General features: G+C 35.4%; 2 protein-coding genes and 1 pseudogene across 2 annotated transcripts; 2 read left to right on the top strand and 1 right to left on the bottom strand.

Moving 5' to 3' along the window:
- Nucleotides 1-821: 821 nt before the first annotated feature.
- LOC107261519 lies at nt 822-5,068 on the bottom strand (annotated as a pseudogene).
- A 3,336-nt stretch (nt 5,069-8,404) lies between these two features.
- On the top strand, nt 8,405-11,449 carry LOC8266816 (2-oxoglutarate-dependent dioxygenase 19). The gene is made up of 4 exons (XM_002522557.4): nt 8,405-8,937; nt 9,017-9,252; nt 10,453-10,780; nt 11,129-11,449. Exons 1-4 carry the CDS (start codon nt 8,662-8,664, stop codon nt 11,381-11,383), a joined length of 1,095 nt encoding a protein of 364 aa, XP_002522603.2. The 5' UTR covers nt 8,405-8,661; the 3' UTR covers nt 11,384-11,449.
- A 133-nt stretch (nt 11,450-11,582) lies between these two features.
- Nucleotides 11,583-22,035, top strand: LOC112535402 (disease resistance-like protein DSC1). Its single transcript, XM_048375315.1, has 12 exons — nt 11,583-12,705; nt 12,812-12,818; nt 13,100-13,194; nt 13,483-14,576; nt 14,727-15,038; nt 15,281-15,377; nt 15,580-15,931; nt 16,024-16,039; nt 19,288-19,290; nt 19,478-19,591; nt 19,702-19,800; nt 20,040-22,035. Exons 1-12 carry the CDS (start codon nt 12,111-12,113, stop codon nt 21,699-21,701), a joined length of 4,446 nt encoding a protein of 1,481 aa, XP_048231272.1. The 5' UTR covers nt 11,583-12,110; the 3' UTR covers nt 21,702-22,035.
- The last annotated feature ends 46 nt before the right edge of the window (nt 22,036-22,081 follow it).

The following is a 22,081-nucleotide window of genomic DNA, read 5'->3' as shown; positions in this document are numbered from 1 at the left end:
AAAGGAGCAACACTCCTCCCCTAAGGGAAAAGGCTGCTTCTACATCTCCCTACACAGAAAATTACCGTTAGACTACAAGTGTATATAACAGAATGCATATCCCTCTTGTAATTTAGAATTCCAAAAACATACAAACATATATACACACATCATTGATCAATAAAATCTCAGTTCTTTTACATTCAATTTTTCCACAGTATTAAAAATAATGTGAATTAGTTAGTTTGCAAAGAGCTGTGACAATTCAGGCAACCAAACGTCAGCGTTAAAGCTGTATCATTCACTACAAATCCCTCTGATACAATCAACAGAATGAAACTAGTAAGATCCCTAATGAAAGGCTGAGTTGCTGAACTATTTGCTATCTCTAAATCTAGCCAGGCAACTTTAAAAAAATGAAATTTGCAATATTGGTCACCAAAAATAGATTTATTGTTTAGTTGTCATATTCAGTCGTTCTAAATATCTAAGAAAATTGAGAGAATTACTCGAATCTTCAATGTATTAATGACCAGGTGATGCGTCATTCTTTGAGCTAGCAGTTTCTAGGTAAAAAGGAAAAAACAAGATCATATATGTTTATAAGTGATGTTGAAATGGGTAATCAGGATTCTTCACCAATATCTCACCTTCTAGGTAGCTTAACAAATTATGGATGTTAAGATATCAAGAAATGTCTAGATATAGTGATCAAACTTAAATATCTTATCACAAATAGACTGTTACGAACTATAACCAAATAGTTTGAGGACTCCCTAGTTTCTTACTACTTCCCAAGAAACACATTCGGTAGAACTTGTCAATACATAACCAGTGCATTGTTATTTTCTGGAGAGTCCATGATTAGCAGAGGCGAGAGTAATTTTTGCTTCAACAATCAAAGTGTCATTCACTAGAAATCCCTTGGATGCATTACGGAGATCACTTAGGAGCATGAAGCTTGGATAACCCCAAGAAGCGGATTTGCCATTGAACCAATCACTAACTGCACAGGACCAATGCAAAGTTTATTATTTTTGTCAATGAAACTTAAAGAAGAACAAGGCACTCATGACTATTAAACCTTATTTTTACCTTACTTTTACATTCATGATGCTTCCCATGGACCCGATCTTTTGCCGATAGCATACATTCCACGTACACTCTTTGCCCAAGACAAGCAGTCATGTCATCTAACCTTAAATATAATGATAGACTTTTTTGCTTCTCCTTTAAATCTCCTTTAGGATAAAGTACCAATCTCCTAATAAATGTTTTTTTCAATAGTTAATTCCTAGTACTTTTTGCTCCTTTATCCTACATTGAAAAGTTAAGAAAAACAATTAGCTTAATATTTCTATGGGCTAAATTGTATTTCTCTTATTTCTCTTTTTATTAATATTTCTTTGTAATTCAATTGAATTAAGAAATATTATTTGGTAGTATCCGAGGAAGTAAGTATAATTTTTGCCGAACCTCGTTAAAGTTCTGGTGTTTCTTTTCTTACTAACCCGATTTCCACAATAATTAGTATCAGAGGCAGGTTACTGAGTGGTTGCAGTTTAAATTGATCTTCCATATCAGAAAAGAATCTGGGTCATTCCGCATTGTATTTGAAAGCTATTAAATATAGATCGAAGCATAAATGGTTGACGGGGAAAGTACCTCTACACCAACCATAATAGTAGCACCAAATTCGTCAATTTTAGTGAGAGATACAGTGGCGAATTTCAGAATTGTGGTGGAGATATTTGATGGTATCGGTCATTTCGATATGTGGCAAGGTGAAGTTCTAGATGCCTTATTCCAACAAGGTTTAGATGTTACCATTGAAGATGAGAAACCAGACTGTATGGAGGAGAATGAGTGGAAAATAATTAATCGATTGGCATGTGGTACAATTCGATCGTGCTTGTCCAGAGAGCAGAAATATGCATTCTGTAAAGAAATTTCTGCTAGTAAATTATGGAAAGCGCTGGAGGAAAAATTTCTATAAAGAGCAGTCAAAATAAATTCCATATGAAGAAAAGATTATTCAGATTCACATATGTTCCTGGTACCACAATGAATGATCACATAACGAACTTCAATTAGCTTGTTGCTAACTTGATGAATTTAGATGTGACATTTGAAGATGAAGATTTGGCCTTGATGTTGTTGGGATCTCTTCTAGAAGAATTTGAATTCCTTGAGACTACTTTACTCCATGGGAAGGCTGAGGTGTCTCTCAGTGAAGTTTGTACTGCTTTATACAGTTACGAATTATGAAAAAGAATTTAGGATTGCCGGAAAAGAAAATTTGGTATGCAAATTGAACAGATCGTTATGTGGTTTGAAACAGTCACCAAGGCAGTGGTACAAACGATTTGATAAATTTATGATTAGGCAAAGGTGCATAAGAAACAAATATGACCATTGTGTATTCTTGAAAAGGCTACAGGATGTGTCCTTTATCTATCTTCTGCTTTATGTTGATGATATGCTGATTGCATCGAAGAATAGAGGAGAAATTGAATAGTTAAAGGCTCAACTAAATCAAGAGTTTAAAATGAAGGATTTAGGTGAAACTAGAAAGATTCTTGATATGGAGATAAGCAGAGACAGAAAATTAGAGAGACTTTGTTTAGCATAGAAGGAATATCTGAGAAAGGTACTGAAGCGGTTTGGAATTGATGAAATGATAAAGCCTGTCAGTACACCACTTGCTCCTCATTTTAAATTCAGTACTTCTCAATCTCCAAAAAATGATGAAGACCGAAATTATATGTCGAAGGTTCCATATGCAAATGCAATTGATAGCTTAATGTATGCTATAGTGTGCATAAGGTCTGACATTTCACAAGCAGTCGAAGTTGTGAGTAGATATATGCATGATCCTGAAAAAGGACATTGGCAAGCTGTGAAATGGATCCTAAGGTATATGCAAAATACTGTGGATATTAGATTAATGTTTAAGCAGGATGAGAAGTTTGGTCTAAATGTGGTTGGATATTGTGATTCTGATTATGCAGGTGATTTAGATAAATGTCGGTCAACTACTGGTTATGTGTTTACACTTGCAAAAGCACCAATTAGTTGGAAGTCTACTTTGCAGTCAACGGTTGCTTTGTCTACAACAAAGACATAATATATGACCTTTACAGAAGTTGTAAAAGAGGCAATTTGGCTTCAGGGGTTGGTGAAAGACTTGGGAATGGATCAGAAGCACGTCAAAGTACATTATGATAGTCAAAGTGCTATTTGTTTAGCTAAAAACCAAGTCTATCATTCAATGACAAAGCATATCAATGTTCGTTATCACTTCGCGAGAGAAATTCTTGAAGAAGGTAAGATACTTCTTCAGAAGATCCCAACTGCTGAAAATCCTGCAGATATGACTACGAAAGTAGTAACTGATGTCAAGTTCTAACATTATTTGAACTTGATAAATGTTTTGAAAATTTGAAAATGGGCGCTTCAAGTGCATTTGGAAACATTGCTATATTTGTGATGAGAGAAAACAAAGAATGTTTGATTGGGTTTAGGAAGTCGTCAAGGTGGATATTTATTATTTTTTGCTCCTTTATCCCACATTGAAAAGCTAAGAAAAAAAGAAGTGGTCCCAAGTCTATAAATAACGGGCTTTCCTTCTTTTTCAAGTGTCAAGAAAAATAATGGGTTTTATATTTTTATGAGCTAAATTGTATTTCTCTTCTTTCTCTTCTTATTAATATTTATTTGTAATTCTATTGAATTAAGAAATATTACTTTGGTAGTGCCCGAAGAAGTAAGCATAATTTTTGTCAAACCTCGTTAATGTTTTAATATTTCTTTTATTATTGTTTATTTAATAGCTTATTTATTAGTGAAAATTAACATGATTTTCACAACAAATTCCACATTACTCAAATCCCATAAAACAAATTCAGATGTTAAAAGACAGAAAAAGTATCTGGGCTGTGTATTGTACCATTTGTAGTTAGCAGCAATAAATATTTCAGAATAAAGTTCCTTTGAATCTAATGTAGAGAACCTGTTAAGCTTCCAAATATAGGTACCATTTTCAGGGTCCTTTATAAAAGACACATCCTCCCCTTTGCCAGTGGAGTTACGAACATGAACCTTACTCCAAATGCACTGCAATCGTCCACAAGATACCATTACAAGAATCTTTGAGTGTTGTAAGAGTGAGAAGTTGGTCAGAACCATGTTCAGTCTTTAAAGCATGGAAATGCTTCACTCTCCCATCTGCATATATGACAATAAGATTATACACCAGTTTTGTTATGCGTTCAAAATATATAGCTATTAAAGAAAAAGAATCTAATTCATAAATACATTGCATGAGATATAAGGGTTAGGGTGTTTCTTCAAAATTGCCATGGTTTTGAAGTGTGCAAGTATCCCTTATCTGTCCCTATGTGTGTTTGTGAGTATATACATTTCAAAAAATCCATTGCATTTTTTTATAGCAAAATAAAGTAAAACCCACCATGGATAGTGAAGAAGTTGTCTCAAATATGATCATAGACGAAAAATCTTAGTGTCGCAACAATCTGGCTTCCATGAAGAATTGCATCATTGTTTGCTAATTCCAAGTAGAGAGAGATGTGACCATTCTCATTTCTTTTCGTATTTCCATTAGGATATAGCAACAATTTCCTGTTCCATAGAAAGTTTTGATCATCTTACAATCAGGGACTGGAATATGTAATTAAAAAATGATAATAATTGATTTAGAGTAACACACCATTTGCAACCAGCAACTTCAAATTCACCTGATTCGTACTTGTCAGCTCCAAGGTCTTTTACTATATTCGATAATTGAGAAAATGACTTGGCCCTTAATGTTTAGTGACCAGGTGGAGCTTCTCGTCTTGAACTTACAACTTCTTTGGCATAAAGAATAAACCAAAATATAAACAAAATTAATTGAAAACTGGTAGAGCACACCATTGCAGGACACGTATCAGTCACATTACTCACGACACAATCAAAGAAAAAAAGAAACGAACAAAAACTAGGTGAGCAGAGTTAGTATACAAGATGATTTAGCAAGAGCTTCTCTATTTGCAGAAGAAGGATCTGGATTCAGAGTTCTTTTTTCCATTATTTTACTTGCAAATTTGCCTTAGTCAGTTCGGAATGTCGTTTCTTTCACTAAGAGAAACTCCATTATATATATGAAACTAGAGTTTAATATTTCTGGGTAATAATGGAGCACCCTTTGAACTTCACGACGCAGTCTAGTTTGTCAAGTAATTGTTAGTTCCCTATGTATTTCACAGCGTATACATTGAATATAAACTGAGAACTTTCCAATTTTCCAGTAGCCTAGAAAGAAAGGAACAAAAAGGACTTTATTGGAAGCAATTAAGTGAGTTATTTTCCTTACTTATTGTTAAAGTGAGTTGGGAAGTGAGTTTGATTAGTGTTTAAAACATGGGATTGGAACACCCATGTAGTATATCTCTTGTATAGAGATTACTAGTTGTGATTGTTTTAATTCTTTTAAGGTGAGTCAAATCTAATATTTTTATTCTTCTAAAAGAAAAAGTCATACATGTTTATTGAGTACCATTAGAGCAAATTTAAGAATTAAAGTAGCAATTTGCCCCCTCAACTTGCTCTTAATGGGCAATCAGCCTAGAAATTAAACTTATAACGTGAAAAAAAGGGTTTAATTGATAGTTTTGTAGGTCCATACAGTGGATTTTTTTTTAAAAAAAATTACGATAAAGATTTAAAAAGGAAGTGAAAAACAGCGAACAATAATTAATAAATAAAGAACAGACTATTAAATAAGATAAGTTATGTATCTTTTAAGTCTTCACGACTATTAAATATATATATATATATATATATATATATATATATATATATATATATATATATATATATATATATATATATATATATATAACTTATGTCGAGAAGAACGTAGTGGCTTGTTGGCACAGATGCCTTAATTTAGAATTGAATATATAAAAAGAAGTTATTTATGAACTTAAGAGATTGACAGTCCTGAGCCCAGGCAAAGAAAAAACCTAATATTCTTATATAGGATGAAAACGAAGAATCTTACCTACTGGTTGGTGGATCGTGGTTCTACTAAGCGCCCTTAACCCCTGGGCCTTATCATATGTATTATCCTGGAATTTCATTTGGGTAGGGTCAGTTCTTTGTTAATAAATTGGATGCCCTAAGACGTCATCAAGCCTTGCCTTTTCTTTTTGTTCTCGATCTCTTTAGAACTGAACTTAAGAGCACGTAAGCATGACAAAGGATGGGAGCGGTGATTGACCAGAAACATTCTGTAAAAAAAGAAAAGAGTATGCTTTTGGCGAAGCTAGCCTCTAGTTAAAGTCTACGGTTGCCGGGCTACGACCCGAATATCTCTATACTTTTCCAGTATAGAGTTGGGCGCAAACCCATCCGCAACCAACGCCGCCTCCACACTCCGCTCAACTATGAGTTGAGCCCCAAGAATGGACTCCATCTGTTCCGGGTCAACTTTAATCCCCCAATTATTGATTGAATTCCTCCAATTAATGATGTCCCTTCGGGCATCCTCGGGGATAAGAGGGTGGGGCAATTGGGGTATCTCAATCGGCTCCGCTTCGGGGCTGGAACCGACACCGGACTAGCTGGCACCTCGAATACGGCGGGCGGTACCCCTGGGCTGGGTGCCCTTATGAAAGGTTGCTCACCCCCTGCCCCTATATATATATATATATATATTTAAGTCTCAATTCTAATTACTTTGGTATTTCAAACATACTTTTTTTAATAGATTTGAAATAACACACAAAATAGATGGATCAAATTGAAAAATTTTAAAAGTCAATATAGATTTTAAAAAAAAAATAATGTTGTTGATAGTTGAGATCATTAAGCATATTTTCAAAGAATTTTTTTGGCTAGATATTTATTTCAGAAATATGTTCTTAAAAAAAAGTTAATTTTTCTGAACAAGTTGAGGGGCCAAATTGCTAAGGATCAAATCTTTCTTCCGTCGCTAATATCCAATGCAGATGAAAAGAGTTGGTCGCCACCAACAAAAAATGCCATCACGAAGCAGAATACGGGAACGAAATTTTAATGGTCACTAAAACTTTAATATTATGCGACAGCATATCTGCATCCCCAAATTTTTTGCTTTAGAGACAAATCTGTATCCAAGTAAAAGAGTCCAATCATCTGTGGATGAATCTAATAAAGCTGCTGGGATATAGCCATTTTAGGGAGAAATTGTACTTTTGTCGTCTAATATATTGTTTTAGCGACAAATACTTTATTTTCCATAATTTACTTTTTTAGAAACCCCAATTTAACAAAGCCCTCAATTCACTTTCTTCAAGTTTATTATGGATGCATTGATTAAGACTAAATCAATTATTAATTGTTAATTTTTAAGTTTTACTAACTATTTTATATAATTTTTTAGTAAAAAATAACTACCAGCTGTATAAAATTTTTAAACCAAACACACTCTAAATAAAAAATTAAACCGTTGACTGGTTAATGCAACTGTTACCATTAGGATATAAAACTCCAACTCCATTAATCTCAATAACAAATTCTCAACAAAAAAAATTAAAAATGCATTAACATAAAAAGAAAGATCATTAACATAAGATTTTTACAATTTATCAATAATTTTTCAACAAAAGAAATCTATTGATAAAAAATCATTGATGTTTTTTGACCATTGATAAATTAGTGATAAGAATTTTATTTGTAATCGGTTAAAATAATTTTGTTGAAATTTTAAAAAAATATTATCACCAAAATAACTTAGCGATAAAATATTGTGCCCCTAAACTTTTATTTGTAAAATTCAAAAAATATTGTTGGTAACTTATTGGTAAAATTATAATATATTTAATTACAAAATCGGTCAATAATCAATTGATAAGATCTTAACAAATCTGGAAATTTAAAGAAATTGTTTGTATATTTTAAAATTAAAATAAAATTATATATTAAAAATAGCATTATATATATATATATATATATTTCAAACTTAAAGTAGAATAAAATCAAAATTATATTTTTTTACCTTTTTTCTTAAAATGAACATCAAATTAAATGTAAAATAATAATAAAAATCAAAATAAGATTATAAAATAAATAAAATCAAAGAAAAATCCACTGAATCTTTTCTGCAATCAATATTGATATAATAAAAATAAATAAATAAGAATAGTAAAAAAAACAAAAGAAATATGAAAAAATCCAAATGGAAAAAAACTCAAATAAATTTAATTTTGTTTACCGATGGATTTGGAGAAATTAAGAAATAAAAAGAAAGAGAGAGAGTATATGAAAATGAGAAAGAAAGAGTAAGGAAAAAGAACATAGAAAGAAAAAGAGAGAGAAAGGGAGAGGGAGTACAGAGAAAGAAAGAGAGAAAGGGGGAGGGAGTAATTAGGAAGTAAGAAAGGAAATGAAGAAATATGATAGAAAATGAAAAAATAAATAAGTGAAAAAGAGAAATTAGAAAGTGAGAAGAGAAGATACATTTTGTGATCAACATTATTACAGTTTGATCACTCATAATTTTATTTTGTATCCAGACAAATAAGTCCTTTCTTATCAAGACAGCTAATAATTTTGTCTACTATCCATATTTGTAGAAGTCTTGCAAACTTCTATCACTGCCTGTGTCCAAATTACACTATTCAGTTTCTTCTCTTTCCCATGGCTGAAACAGCTTCACTACAGGTTTCTTCCCATGCACCTCTTGCTCAACCACAGAAGATTACAAGCATCAAAACAATATCTGAGTCACCTGGTCTCACTTCCATCCCTTCTACATACATCTTCACGCCAAATCCTGATGATCAAGTCATATCAGAAAAAGAAGCATCGCTTCCGATCATTGATTACTCTCTTCTTACTTCAGCCAATACTGATGAAAGGTCCAAGATCGTTAATGAACTTGGCAAAGCCTGTCAGGACTGGGGCTTCTTTATGGTATAAGTATAACCAACTTTTTATCTTTCTTTATCTCAATCTTTAATATCTTTCAAATTGTAACTTTGATAATTATCAGGTGATCAATCATGGAGTGCCAGAGAGCTTAATGAGATCAATGATTGATATGTGTGGAGGATTCTTTGATCTTTCTGAAGAGGATAAGGAAGAATATAGAGGGAAGCATGTCTTGGACCCAATAAGATGTGGAACCAGCTTTAATGCTTCAGCGGAGAAGATTTTCTTTTGGAAGGATTTTCTCAAGATTCTTTCACATCCTGTATTTCATTCTCCTAGTAAACCTTCTGGATTCAGGTATTTTGTAGTTCTAGCAGAATGGCATTAGTTTCTTCTGTTAGAAATGAAACACAATAATGAATTAATGTTGGAATGAGAATTTGCATACTTAGACAAGTAGAGAATAATATTCATGCAAAAAACTGGCTTTCTATTTCTGGAATTTTACAGCTAGATTAAAAAGAAAAAGATATAGCCCAATTAAAAAAATTATAGCTATATTATCATTTCAGAAATCTGATTGAACTTCTACATTGATGAAGTTAAGGCCAGAGGAGATTTTTCAGAAAATTCCTGGGCACTTGAACTGTAGTTGAATAATTGTTGACAGTAACAGGATTTAAATATTTGTGGATGTTACATTATACCAAACAAACAGGAATCCTGGTGTCTGTTTCTTATTGGATTTTGTGCACCTAGTGGATTCTATTCTGTTTTCTTATATATGTATTCCCTCCTGGTTATATATATTCATTTTGGTATTTGGATAGGAATTGATAATAGCAGCAGCCATTATAATTACAACTAGTAATTAGGCTTTGCAAGGAGATAGATAATACAACAATTTATCTAACTAAGAAATTGTGTCAATTGGTGTAACCTGAAAATTAAAATGATATGTGAAAGGCCTAATATATATTTGGAAAAAAAGGTATAAAAAAGCACTTTATGGTTATGCCTTTTTTTATTTAAGGCGTCTATAGTCTTTTATTGTCATTTTAGGATATGTAATTTTCTTTTCTTTTCATTTTAATACCCTTTCTATTAATAAATTGTCAATAATTTACGATCTTATATTAATACAATATTAGATTTTAATAATAGAATTATTCAGTAAATATGTATCATATAACTAACTATAATGAATTCACGATTAATGTTATTAATATTGTATTTTTTTTTCAATTTTATTAGGAATAAAATGAAATAATTTTTAAAATAAATTGACAATATTTTTAAGACTATTTCATTAGTTAGTTTGATATAAATTGCTTAAAAAATGACTCTACAGTTGAAAATTAGTGTTTATTAATATCATAATATTAAAAGATAACAATATTAGTTGAAAGGTTACTGAAAATCAAAAAGCAATGAAATTATAGAAGAGACCCTAAACTAACAAGAAAAAATATGACACCCACAAGTGAAAAAGTGTGTAACCGCATGGTGTTTTTATACTTTCCCCTAACTATTTTTGGTGTGACTGTATTAATGCAGTGAGACATCATTAGAGTACTCCCAAAGAGCTCGAGAAATAGCAAGAGAACTGCTAAAAGGGATATCAGAGAGCTTAGGATTGGAAGCCAATTATATAGAGAAGGCATTGAATTTGGAAGAGGGTCTACAAGTAATTGCAGCAAACTTCTATCCACCATGCCCACAGCCAGAACTTGCTATGGGCATGCCCCCTCATTCAGATCATGGCCTCTTATCTTTTCTAATACATAATGGAATTAGTGGCCTTCAAGTGCAACACGAAGGGAAGTGGGTTAATGTTCATGGCATCCCTAATTCCTTCCTGGTTAACAATGGAGACCATCTTGAGGTAAGTTCTGGATCTTCTTAATTTATTTGTTAAATATGTAAATTTCATTTATAATTACCTGGAATTATACTGATTCAGCTACTTTAATTAAATCCACTCTTTTAGAGTGGTGCAACAGGTCTCAATAACACATTAGTTTCTCACCTGACATATAATTTTGTTGGTACATATTCAAATTTTCTGCTACTAATAATTCATGATTGGGTATGTGCTATTGTGATATGCCAATTAGGGAGTCGTCAGGATGGTATTTTCACTTGTGAGAATTCGCCGTATCCAACATCCATCAATATTGTGAGATTTTATTGTCGGCATTTATTTCTTAAATATTTTTTTTTTGTTTATTAGATTTTGAGTAATGGGAAGTACAGGAGTGTTCTGCACCGGGCAGTAGTAAACAACAAAGCTACAAGAATATCCATAGCCACAGTACAAGGTCCATCGCTGGATTCAATAGTTAGACCAGCAGAAGAGTTACTAGCAAGGGAAAGGAAAGCACCTGCATATACTGGGATGAAATATAAGGAATACTTGGAACTTCAACAAAGCAATAATCTTGATGGGAAATTAAATTTGGATAGACTGCGAAATCAAGTAGTTTAGTTAAAATATTATAAATTATTAGTATATGCAGAACAAAATAAAGGATAATGAGTTACCTTTATCTCACTCCTATGTCTTGACTTGAAGCTTTTATCATTACTCAATCGTTCTTGTGCCCTGTAACGAAAATTAATGTTTTGATACTATAATAATTAGTAAAATATTAGAATATACTGAAAAGTTAGGCTAAAGCTTTGGTACCAACAAGATATTTAAACCTGAACGATTATGTTGACTTGGGAAATTGTGAAGCTCCTTTTGGAGTTGATTCCATTGGATTAGAGATGGTAATGAGGTACCACAAAAATGGGTTTCCTTGAATTGTATGATAACGGACTGTTTTAAGGCTGGAAATTAAAATGGCAGAAACATCAAACATGATTATGTGGTGAATTGGTGTTTCAATTTCACATCCATGGGGCTAATAGGGAAAAAAGAATAGGTGTTGATGGTGGAGATGTGGTAGTTCTGAGTCTAGGAATGATGCCATTTAAGGCTCTGAAGATACAAGGATAGGTGTCATCAAGTCCGGATACTGGAAGAAGGGAATGGAGAAAGAGAAAACAGGGCCAAAAGAAAAGAAGTAGCGGCAGATGCAAAAGTCTCAAGGTCTTTATCAAAGAAGAAAATCACGCAGAAGGTCTATGCACTTTGTTTCTATGCAAAGTAAACTAGCTATACTTTGTAAAAATAAGCACCATTGGATGATTAAGAGGAATAATATCCTATGGTGATAGAAGCAAAGGGAAGACGGAAGTATGAAAAGAATAATAAAGTCACGATAGAAAGTCAAAAGCTTTTTGTTAAGCAATTACCTCTGCCTCAGTTCTCTCATCTTCCATCTGATCTTATTGATACAAACTATCCAACAATGACATCAAGTTTCTCTGCTTCTGCCCGCATTCAGAATTGGAAGTATGATGTTTTCTTGAGCTTCAGAGATGAAGACACTCGAAACAATTTTATTAGCCATTTCCATGCTGCTTTAAGTAGAAAATCAATTAGAACATTCATTGATGATGAACTTAGAAGAGGAGATGAAATCACACGGTCACTTTTGAAAAAGATTGAAGAGTCGAAAATTGCAGTTGTCATTTTCTCAAGAAACTATGCATCTTCAACTTACTGTTTGGATGAACTTGAAAAGATAATAGAATGTCACGAGTGCTATGGACAAACAGTTATACCCATCTTTTTCAATGTAAATCCATCAGATCTACTGGAGCCGGACACTGGGATTTTTGCAGAAGCGCGAAAAAGGTATTATGGAAAAGTTGAACAAAGTGCAAGGATGGAAGAAATGGTGGAAGGATTCTGTGATTAAAGCAGCCAACTTTCTCATGCTCCATTCACAAGTTATCGGGTAGATTTTGAACTTTCATATTTATATTCTTCATTGGAAATATAAACTGAGTTTTTCATGAATAGGGAAAAGGTTAGATGTGAGCCTATGCATCTGCATGAAATATATGATTTTTAATAGACAAAGTCAATGATATATGATTTTTAATAGACAAAGTCAATGAGGTTAGTATATATTTCAGGCCAGGCAGGCAAAGGTTTTCTTATGGAAAGAAATGTGAATTTTGAAGGTTAATTTCGGAAAATTGATTTCGTAATACAAAGTTAAACTGACAAGTTGTTGTAAATGGAAAAATATATATCATACGTCATGAAATATTACCAAGAATATTGAATCATTTGCATATTTGCTAGATCTGAACAAGATCAGGAGAAATTGGACAAAGTACAAAGGTGGAAAGTTGCCCTGAAGAAAGCAGGCAATCTATCTTGGCATGATTTGCAGATAAGTAGGTGAACTCATGAGTTGCAGATATTCAAGATCTTTTTGTATCTAATCTCCCACTATTACTCTATTCAAGTTTGTCACAATTCCATTATTCTTGCCTCTATTCCTATTGTGATACATGGGGGAAGCTTGGGTTAGAGTTTCTTCCCCTGATTATTTAGTTCTCAATTAAAGACACACACTCTTTCTCATTTTTATGGCTAATGGGATATTATATTTATGTTTGTAATAATATAAAAATCGGTATTACTTAACTTATTTGTTTGAACATCATTACATTGACATGCTAACAGGAGGGAATCTGAACTTGTTGATAAAATTGTCAATGATGTTTGGAAAAGAGTGAAACAAGTATCGCCAATCGTTTCAGACTTTTTGGTGGGGGTGGATTTACAGATTGAGCGCATCAAATCATTATTACTTGTTGGCTTATCTGATGTTCGCGTTCTAGGAATTTGGGGTATGGGCAGTATAGGAAAGACAACTTTAGCTGGAGCTGTTTTTAAACAAATTGCATTTCAATTTGAAGGCTGCTGCTTTCTTTCAAATATTGGGAAAGAGTCACAGAAGTGTGGAGGATTGACTCGTCTAGGAGAGGAGCTTCTTTCTAAAGTTCTAAAAGAAAGAGAAGTAAAATTAAATACACCTGATATTAGATCCTCGCATTTTAAGGAAATGCTCCGCCATAACAGGGTTCTAATTGTACTTGATGATGTGAACAACATAGAACAATTGGAATATTTTGCTGGAGATCCTTGTTGGTTTGGTTCAGGAAGTAGAGTTTTTGTAACAAGTAGAGATAAGCAACTGCTTAGTATAACTGTTGATGTTACATATGAAGTTAAGGAGTTAAATTATGAGGATGCTCTTCATCTTATCTGTTGGAATGCCTTTAAGCAGAAAAGCCCCTTGGAAGATTTTGTGGCCCTGACGCATTTAGTGGTAAGATATGCCAGAGGTAATCCTTTGGCTCTAAAAGTTTTGGGTTCCATGTTATATGGAAAGAGCAAAACAGAATGGGGAAGTGCGTTGAAGAAACTGACAAGAGCTCCTCATAAAGATATCCAAGATATTCTGAAATTTACTTATGATAACCTGGATGATGAAGAGCGCGATATTTTTCTTCATATTGCATGTTTGTTTGAAAGTGAGGATCGAGACCGAGTGACACAGGCACTAGATGGTTGTGGCTTCTCCGCGGATATTGGAATAAGCATACTTGTTGATAAATCCCTTCTAACTATTTCGAAAAATAAGCTAAAAATGCATGATTTACTACAAGAAATGGGAAGGGAAATTGTACGCCAAGAATCCAAAAGACCAAGTGAGTGCAACAGGTTATGGAATCCTGATGACATCTATAAAGTACTCGAGGAAAATACTGTAAGATTTATATGTATATATTTTGATCTTCCTATATGTTAGCTTTGTTTATCTCAAGATTGATGATTAAACTTCAGGTGAAGAAATTAGATTCTTTCTATTCCATTGGGTTATTATGCTATCTTATTTTTCTTTGTTCTTGATTATTAGGGAACTGAAGCAATTGTAGGCATACTCTTAGGGATGTCTGAAGCAAGAAAGTCGGAATTAAATCGGAATGCCTTTACAAGGATTTCTAATCTTAAATTTCTCATATTACGCATGTCTATTAACTGTGGTGGCTTTGAAGAAGAATGTAAGGTCCAGTTTCCTGAGGGACTTGAATCTCTACCTCAACAGCTGCGGTATCTTTATTGGCATGGATACCCATTAAAATTTCTACCAGCCAATTTCCATCCAACGAATCTTATTGAGCTGAACTTTCCATATAGTAGACTTGAAGGACTGTGGGAAGGAGACAAGGTACTAGCTTCTACTATGTATTGTTTATTCTTGAGTTGGAGAAAAATAATGATCAAGTATTCTAATTTATTTGCCATTTGCTTAAGGTTCTTGTAGAAAATAGAAATGATGAGTTTATTGATTCTATAATTCTGATCTTTTACAATTGAATCTGTTGATATATATACATGTATATGTCCAACGGTAGCCTATTCTACTCGGGTGCCTTGGCATTACTGTCCAACATCTCTTTCTTTTTCTAGGAAAGGTTGGAGCGGCCTTTCCCTGCCACAGGGATGGTTGCTCTCTTTCTCAGGGCCTGTGATGACCTGCCCTGCACAGGCTTTTTGCCTGTGCAGTGTTTGAGGCCATGCTTTCTTTATTTCCTCTTTTAACACTCCCCCTCAAGTTGGGTTCATAGAGGTTGATCGAACCCATCTTGCTTAAAATTGAGTGATGCGTCTGTTTATCGAGTGCCTTTGTAAGGATGTCAGCTAGTTGGTCCTGGCTTTTGATATACGGAGTTTCAATTTCTCCTTTTTGAACCTTTTCCCTGATGAAGTGGCAGTCCACTTCAATATGTTTAGTTCGTTCATGAAACACATGGTTAGATGCAATGTGACGGGTGGCTTGGTTATCACAATGCATCGTCATAGGTCTGTTGATTTCAACCTTCATATCTTTGAGGACTTGCTTGATCCAGATGAGTTCGCTAGATGCCATTGCACTACCGATCTAGCAACCACGTTCTGCTTCTTGCTTTTCCATGTTACTAAGTTTCCTCCCACAGAGACACAAAAACCAGTGGTTGACTTCTTGTCACTGCTTCCTGCCCAATCTGCATCAGAGAATCCAACTATAGAGTTAAAATTGTTATTTTTCATCCATATTCCCTGTCCTGGGGTTCCCTTTAGGTATCTGAGAATCCTATCTATAGCTTCTAGGTGACAAGTGCGAGGGGCATGCATAAATTGGCTTACCATACTTACTGCGAATGATATGTCAGGTCTAGTGACAGTGAGGTATATTAACTTTCCTACCAAACGTTGATAATGTCCTATGTTGGCTAGAGGTTTTCCATCTTCAAGGTTGAGTTTGACTTTAGTTTCCATAGGGGTGTAGGCTGGTTTAGCCCCTAATATTCCGGTTTCTTTCAATAGATCAAAAGTGTATTTCCTTTGACATAGGAATAAACCTTTAGTGGACTTTGCCATTTCTATGCCTAGGAAATATGAGAGCTGTCCAAGATCCTTAATATCAAACTCTTTCTTTAGACTTTGCTTGACATCCTTAATATCTTGGTCATCATTTCCTGTTATTATGATATCGTCAACATAGACAAGGATAATGACGGTGTGTGTGAGCTTGTGTTTAACAAACATAGAGGAGTCAGAATCGCATTTAGTAAAACCAATTTTTAATAGAAAGAGGCTTAGTTTGGCGTACCATGCTCTCGGAGATTGTTTAAGCCCATAGATGGCCTTTTTTAGCTTACATACCAGGGAAGTATCTATGGCTGATTTGTGACCTAGAGGGAGAGTCATATAAACTTCTTCTTCTAGGTTTCCTTGTAAAAAGGCGTTCTTTACGTCCATTTGGAATAGGCTCCACCCTTGATTAGTTGCAATTGAGAGAAGAATTCTGACAGTGTTCATCTTGGCGACTAGAGCAAACGTCTCTTGGTAATCAACTTCATAAGTTTGAGTGAAGCCTCTGGCGACGAGTCTGGCCTTGTATCTCTCAATGGTCCCATCACTATTATATTTTGTTTTGTAGATCCATTTGCATCTAACTGGTTTCTTATTTGTAGGAAGAGGAACAATATCCCAAGTGTCATTCTTTTCTAGCGCTTGAAGTTCATCTTTCATAGCCTTACACCATTTTGGACTGGTGTTGGCTTCGTAGAAGTTGGTTGGCTCAGGATGGGATGAGATCTGGCTTAAGTAGCTACGATATTGACTTTCTATGGTATCATAGGAAATAAAGCTTTGGATAGGATACGATACCGAATGAGATATATAATCTCTTAATTTCATGGGGGGGCTGAGTTTGACGAGTGGACCTTCTCAAGGCGATTGCTTCCTCCTGAGGTTGAGGTTGGCTGTCAGAGATTTGAGATTGGCTTTTAGAGGTTGTATCTCCAATTGTATTGTCTCCCCCTGAAGGAATTGATCTTGAGACAATGGTCGGCTCCCCCTGTGGAAAATCCTGAGTAGGGCTGCTAAGAGAAAAATCAGAGTTAGGCGGAAATACTAGCGGGCAAGGCCCATGAGGATTATCATGAGTTTGGGTGGTGTAATAAGGGACTGTCTCGAGAAATGAGACATCACGAGAGATGTAGGTTTTATGAGTATAGGGGTCATAACATTTATATCCCTTTTTAGTGGAGGAATATCCCAAAAACAGGGTCTTGACAGAACTCTTATCGAGTTTGTGTTGGCAGTTTATGTGAACATAACAAACACAGCCAAAAATCCGGAGATGACTCAAATCAATTTTCCTATCTTTGAGAACCTCTAGGGGACTCAAATGCTTTAAAACGGCAGTGGAGAGTCTATTAATCAGGTAAGCAGCAGTTAAAAGGGCATCAGACCAAAAAATCGATGGAACATTATTTTGAAAAAGAAGAGTCCGAACGACATTGAGAAGATGTCTATTTTTTCATTCAGAAATACCATTTTGTTCAGGAGTATTGATACAAGTGGTTTGATGAACAATCCCTTTTTGTTTTAGAAAATTTTTGGTTTATGTATTCTGTGCCATTGTCGGATCGAAATTTTTTTAAAGTAGCATTATATTGGTTTTGTATGAAATTATAGAATTCTTGGAAACGAGAAAAGACTTCATTTTTTCCTTTTAGCAAATACACCTAGGTAGTACGAGAATAATCGTCAATGAAAGTGACAAAATATTTAAAGTGATTATAGGAAGTTACAGGGGTAGGTCCCCAAACATCAGAGTGAATTAAGTCAAAAGCTTTTTCAGATACACTAGAGGATAAGGAAAAAGGTAATCGAGTGTGTTTAGAAAATTTACACACATCGCAATTGTTGGAACTTAAGTTATAATGAAATAATTTATTCAAAACATTGTCGGATGGATGCCCTAACCGCTGATGCATTAGTATGCCTTGGTTAGGGTTTGTTGACAAAAAACATTTCTTGGGAGGTGCATAAAGGTAGTAGAGGCCATTTTCTAGTTTTCCCTCACCAATCGTCTTCCCGGAGATTCAATCCTGAAAAATGACTGAAGTAGGTGAGAAAATAACATTGCAGTTTAAATCATAAGTAATTTTACCTGCAGATAATAGATTGGATTTAAATGCAGGCAAATATAAAATATTTTCACTATGTGAGTTAAATAAATTTGAAGTGCCATATCCTTGAATTTTGACTTTTTCTCCATTGGCAACAGTCACATGGTGAGATGGAGAAACCAAATTGAGGTTGGTTAGGTTTTTTGGATCCCAGGTCATGTGATCTGTTGCCCTTGAGTCAATAATCCAGAAATTTTGACAGGGTTCTGAAGAATTTTGTAAGGAATTTAAAGCAGTGTGAACCGAACCTAACCCGTCGGGTTGAGTTAACCCAAACTCGTTGAGTTGGAGAACCAAGGCCTGCAATTGGGCTAACATTTCGGCCATTTGGGCCTGATGTTTCTGCTGGGCTTGTAGTGCCTGGTGGGCCTTAAGGGCCTCTTGGGCTATTGAGCCTCTTGGGCTGATGGGCTCTTGGGCTGTTGTGCTGGCGAACTCTTGGGCACAGTGGCTGAAGAAGTCGGGTCGGGGCGTCATATAACTATCTGCATATGACGCCTAGCCCCTGAATTCCATTTTCTCCTTAGGGTTTCCTTCGGGTCTTCTTCTTCTTTCTCTTCGTACCCCTTCGCCGTTCCCCCCTTCCCATCCTCGGGTTGGCTTGAGCTCGGGGTGTAGGTGCCAGCAACGAGCGCGGCTGTGACCCTGCTTCTTGCAGTGGTCGCACCGCTCGCTCGTGCTCGCCTCTCCCCCTGTTCTGTTTCTTGCGGTGAGATCGGGGCGACGCGATGCAAAGGCTTGGTTTTCCGCGAGTTCAGTAGAGGCCGAGGGATTCATAAGATTCCTTCGTGTCTCCTCGCACTGGACTGTTGCAATGACAATGTCGATGCTCGGTAGTTCCGGGGACAGGAGGATTTGGGATCTCAAGCTCTCGTAGCTTGAGTCCAATCCTCCCAGGTAAGTGTACTAGATCATTGTCGGCTCGCTTTTGAATTTCTGCTGTGTCTGTTGAAGGTGGTAAGTAAGTCTGGAGTTCTTCCCATCTTATCAATATTTCTATGGCATATTGTGAGCTTGTTTTGTGCCTTGTGTGATTTTGACCAATTCCTGTTTGAGATAAAATATGTGAGCAAAATTTTGTTGATGGCCATATAGGCCTTTTACCTTGTCCCATATTGCTTTTGACGATTCCAGCAACATGCAGAGCCTGGAAATTTGGGGCTCCATAGTGCTGGTAAGCAGTGACATGACCAAGTGGTCTGTCGTCTGCCATTCTTCAATTTTTTCTGCTTCTTCTTCTGTCGGGTCTTCTGGTCTAGTAGGTTTGGGTTTGGGTTTAGTTCCAGTGATGAACCCCAATTTACTTCTGCCACTAAGCCCTATGTAGACAGCTTTTGACCATTCGAAGTAATTTTGATTACCTCTGAGGATTATATTGGCCAATCTGTTATCGGTTTGAGACATGATGAATTTCCAAAAAGGAATTCTGAGAATGTGGTTTTTGTTTGCTTGATTGATATCTCACAGGTTTGAATCCTGCTCTGATACCATGTAGAAAATAGAAATGATGAGTTTATTGATTCTATAATTCTGATCTTTTACAATTGAATCTGTTGATATATATACATGTATATGTCCAACGGTAGCCTATTCTACTCGGTTGCCTCGGCATTACTGTCCAACGTCTCTTTCTTTTTCTGGGAAAGGTTGGAGCGGCCTTTCCCTGCCACAGGGATGGTTGCTCCCTTTCTCAGGGCCTGTGATGACCTGCCCTGCACAGGCTTTCTGCCTGTGCAATGTCTGAGGCCATGCTTTCTTTATTTCCTCTTTTAACAGTTCCCTCGTCAATCGGCCAGCTTACCAAGCTAACTTTCATGAGCTTGAGGTACAGTAAAAATATTCGAAGTTTTCCAACTACCATTGATCTGCAATCTCTTGAGACTCTTGATCTTTCTGGATGCTCAAATCTCATGATGTTTCCTGAGGTTTCAAGGAACATACGATATTTATATTTAAATGAGACTGCAATACAAGAAGTGCCCTTGTCAATTGAGCACCTCAGCAAACTTGTCGTATTAGATATGAAATATTGCAACGAGCTTGAGTGTATACCAAGCACTATTTTCAAGTTAAAATCTCTTGGAGTTCTTATTTTATCTGGTTGCAAGAAGCTAGAGAGCTTCCCAGAAATTTTAGAGACCACGAATCATTTACAGCACCTTTCCTTGGATGAAACAGCCATGGTCAATCTTCCAGATACCTTCTGCAACTTGAAAGCTCTTAATATGCTTAATTTCTCTGATTGCTCGAAACTTGGAAAGCTGCCAAAAAATATGAAGAATTTAAAATCTTTGGCAGAGCTCAGAGCAGGAGGATGCAATCTATCAACATTACCTGCTGATCTTAAATATTTATCCTCTATCGTAGAGCTGAATCTAAGCGGGAGCAATTTTGATACGATGCCTGCAGGCATTAATCAACTTTCTAAGCTGAGATGGATTAACGTGACTGGCTGCAAGCGGCTTCAATCATTACCGGAGCTTCCTCCACGAATAAGATATTTGAATGCACGTGACTGTAGATCATTGGTATCGATATCTGGCCTGAAGCAGCTGTTTGAGCTGGGATGCAGCAATTCTTTGGATGATGAGACTTTTGTTTTTACCAATTGCTTTAAATTGGATCAAGATAATTGGGCCGATATTCTGGCAAGTGCACAGCTGAAAATTCAGCATTTTGCCATGGTAAGGAAACATTACGATCGCGAACTCTATGATGAAACTTTTATTTGCTTTACCTATCCTGGTACCGAAACTCCAGAGTGGTTCGCAGACAAAAGCATGGGAAGTTCTGTCACAATTCAGCATTTCCCTCCAGATTGGCTAAACCACAGGTTCTTGGGTTTTGCTGTGTGCTTGGTTGTCGCCTTTGATGATCGTTTTCTTTGTGAGTACCCTCGTGGAATTGTTGCATGTAAGTGCAATTTTCAAAACAGCTATGGTGGCTGCAACAATCATATTTTCACTTTGAACAGTTGGAAATATTTCCCAGCTAAATCCTATGGATCAAAGCATGTGTTCATGTGGTATGATTGCCGTTGGTATGGTACCATTGTTGCTAAAAGCAATTGGCTTAACGAATGCTGCTGGTGCAATGAGATCTCATTTGAATTTTCTGCTGAAATACTTGATTATAACAATAATGAAAATGGTCACCAGGTGGAAAATGCAAATTTTCCTGAAGTGGAGAAGTGTGGGGTTCTTCTACTATATTCCAAAGATGAGGAGAGCAACCAGATGGAATTAATGCCAGCGGAAGTGACAAAGAAGAGAAGTGGCAACTCTGCAGAAGAAAAAGAGGAGCCACACCTGAAAAAAATGAAAGAACTCAAAGGCTTTCCTGTACAATCATCATACATGGAGGAGTGAATTCATGGGGTCCAATGTATTATAATTCTACAAGAGCACAGTGGATTACTTGGCTCAGTTCAGCTCAGCATATTTGGCTACTGTGAGCACTGAATTCTCTTCCAAAATTCCATGCTTTTATTTTTCATTACAAGCTTTTTATCCAAGATTCTCCTCTCATAGCTAGAGATATTAATTTTGGGGGCTTAAAGTATTATGCCACTGAAATCATTTAAATTATTAATCAGTTGCTGCAATTAGATATCTCTGAACTTTAAATTAGTTAAACTTTGAACATCTCTTGTAATTTGTCGAAAGCAAGGAAATTATTCATACGTCTTTATTACTTCCTTCATTCCATACTAATTGTTACTTTTTAATAATTTTTTTGAATTAAGAAA

This window comes from Ricinus communis, chromosome 6 (genome assembly GCF_019578655.1).
Source record: "Ricinus communis isolate WT05 ecotype wild-type chromosome 6, ASM1957865v1, whole genome shotgun sequence".
Lineage (NCBI taxonomy): Eukaryota > Viridiplantae > Streptophyta > Magnoliopsida > Malpighiales > Euphorbiaceae > Ricinus > Ricinus communis.
The sequence above is the reverse complement of the archived record's forward strand: the minus strand, read 5'-3'. Positions and strand labels throughout refer to the sequence as shown.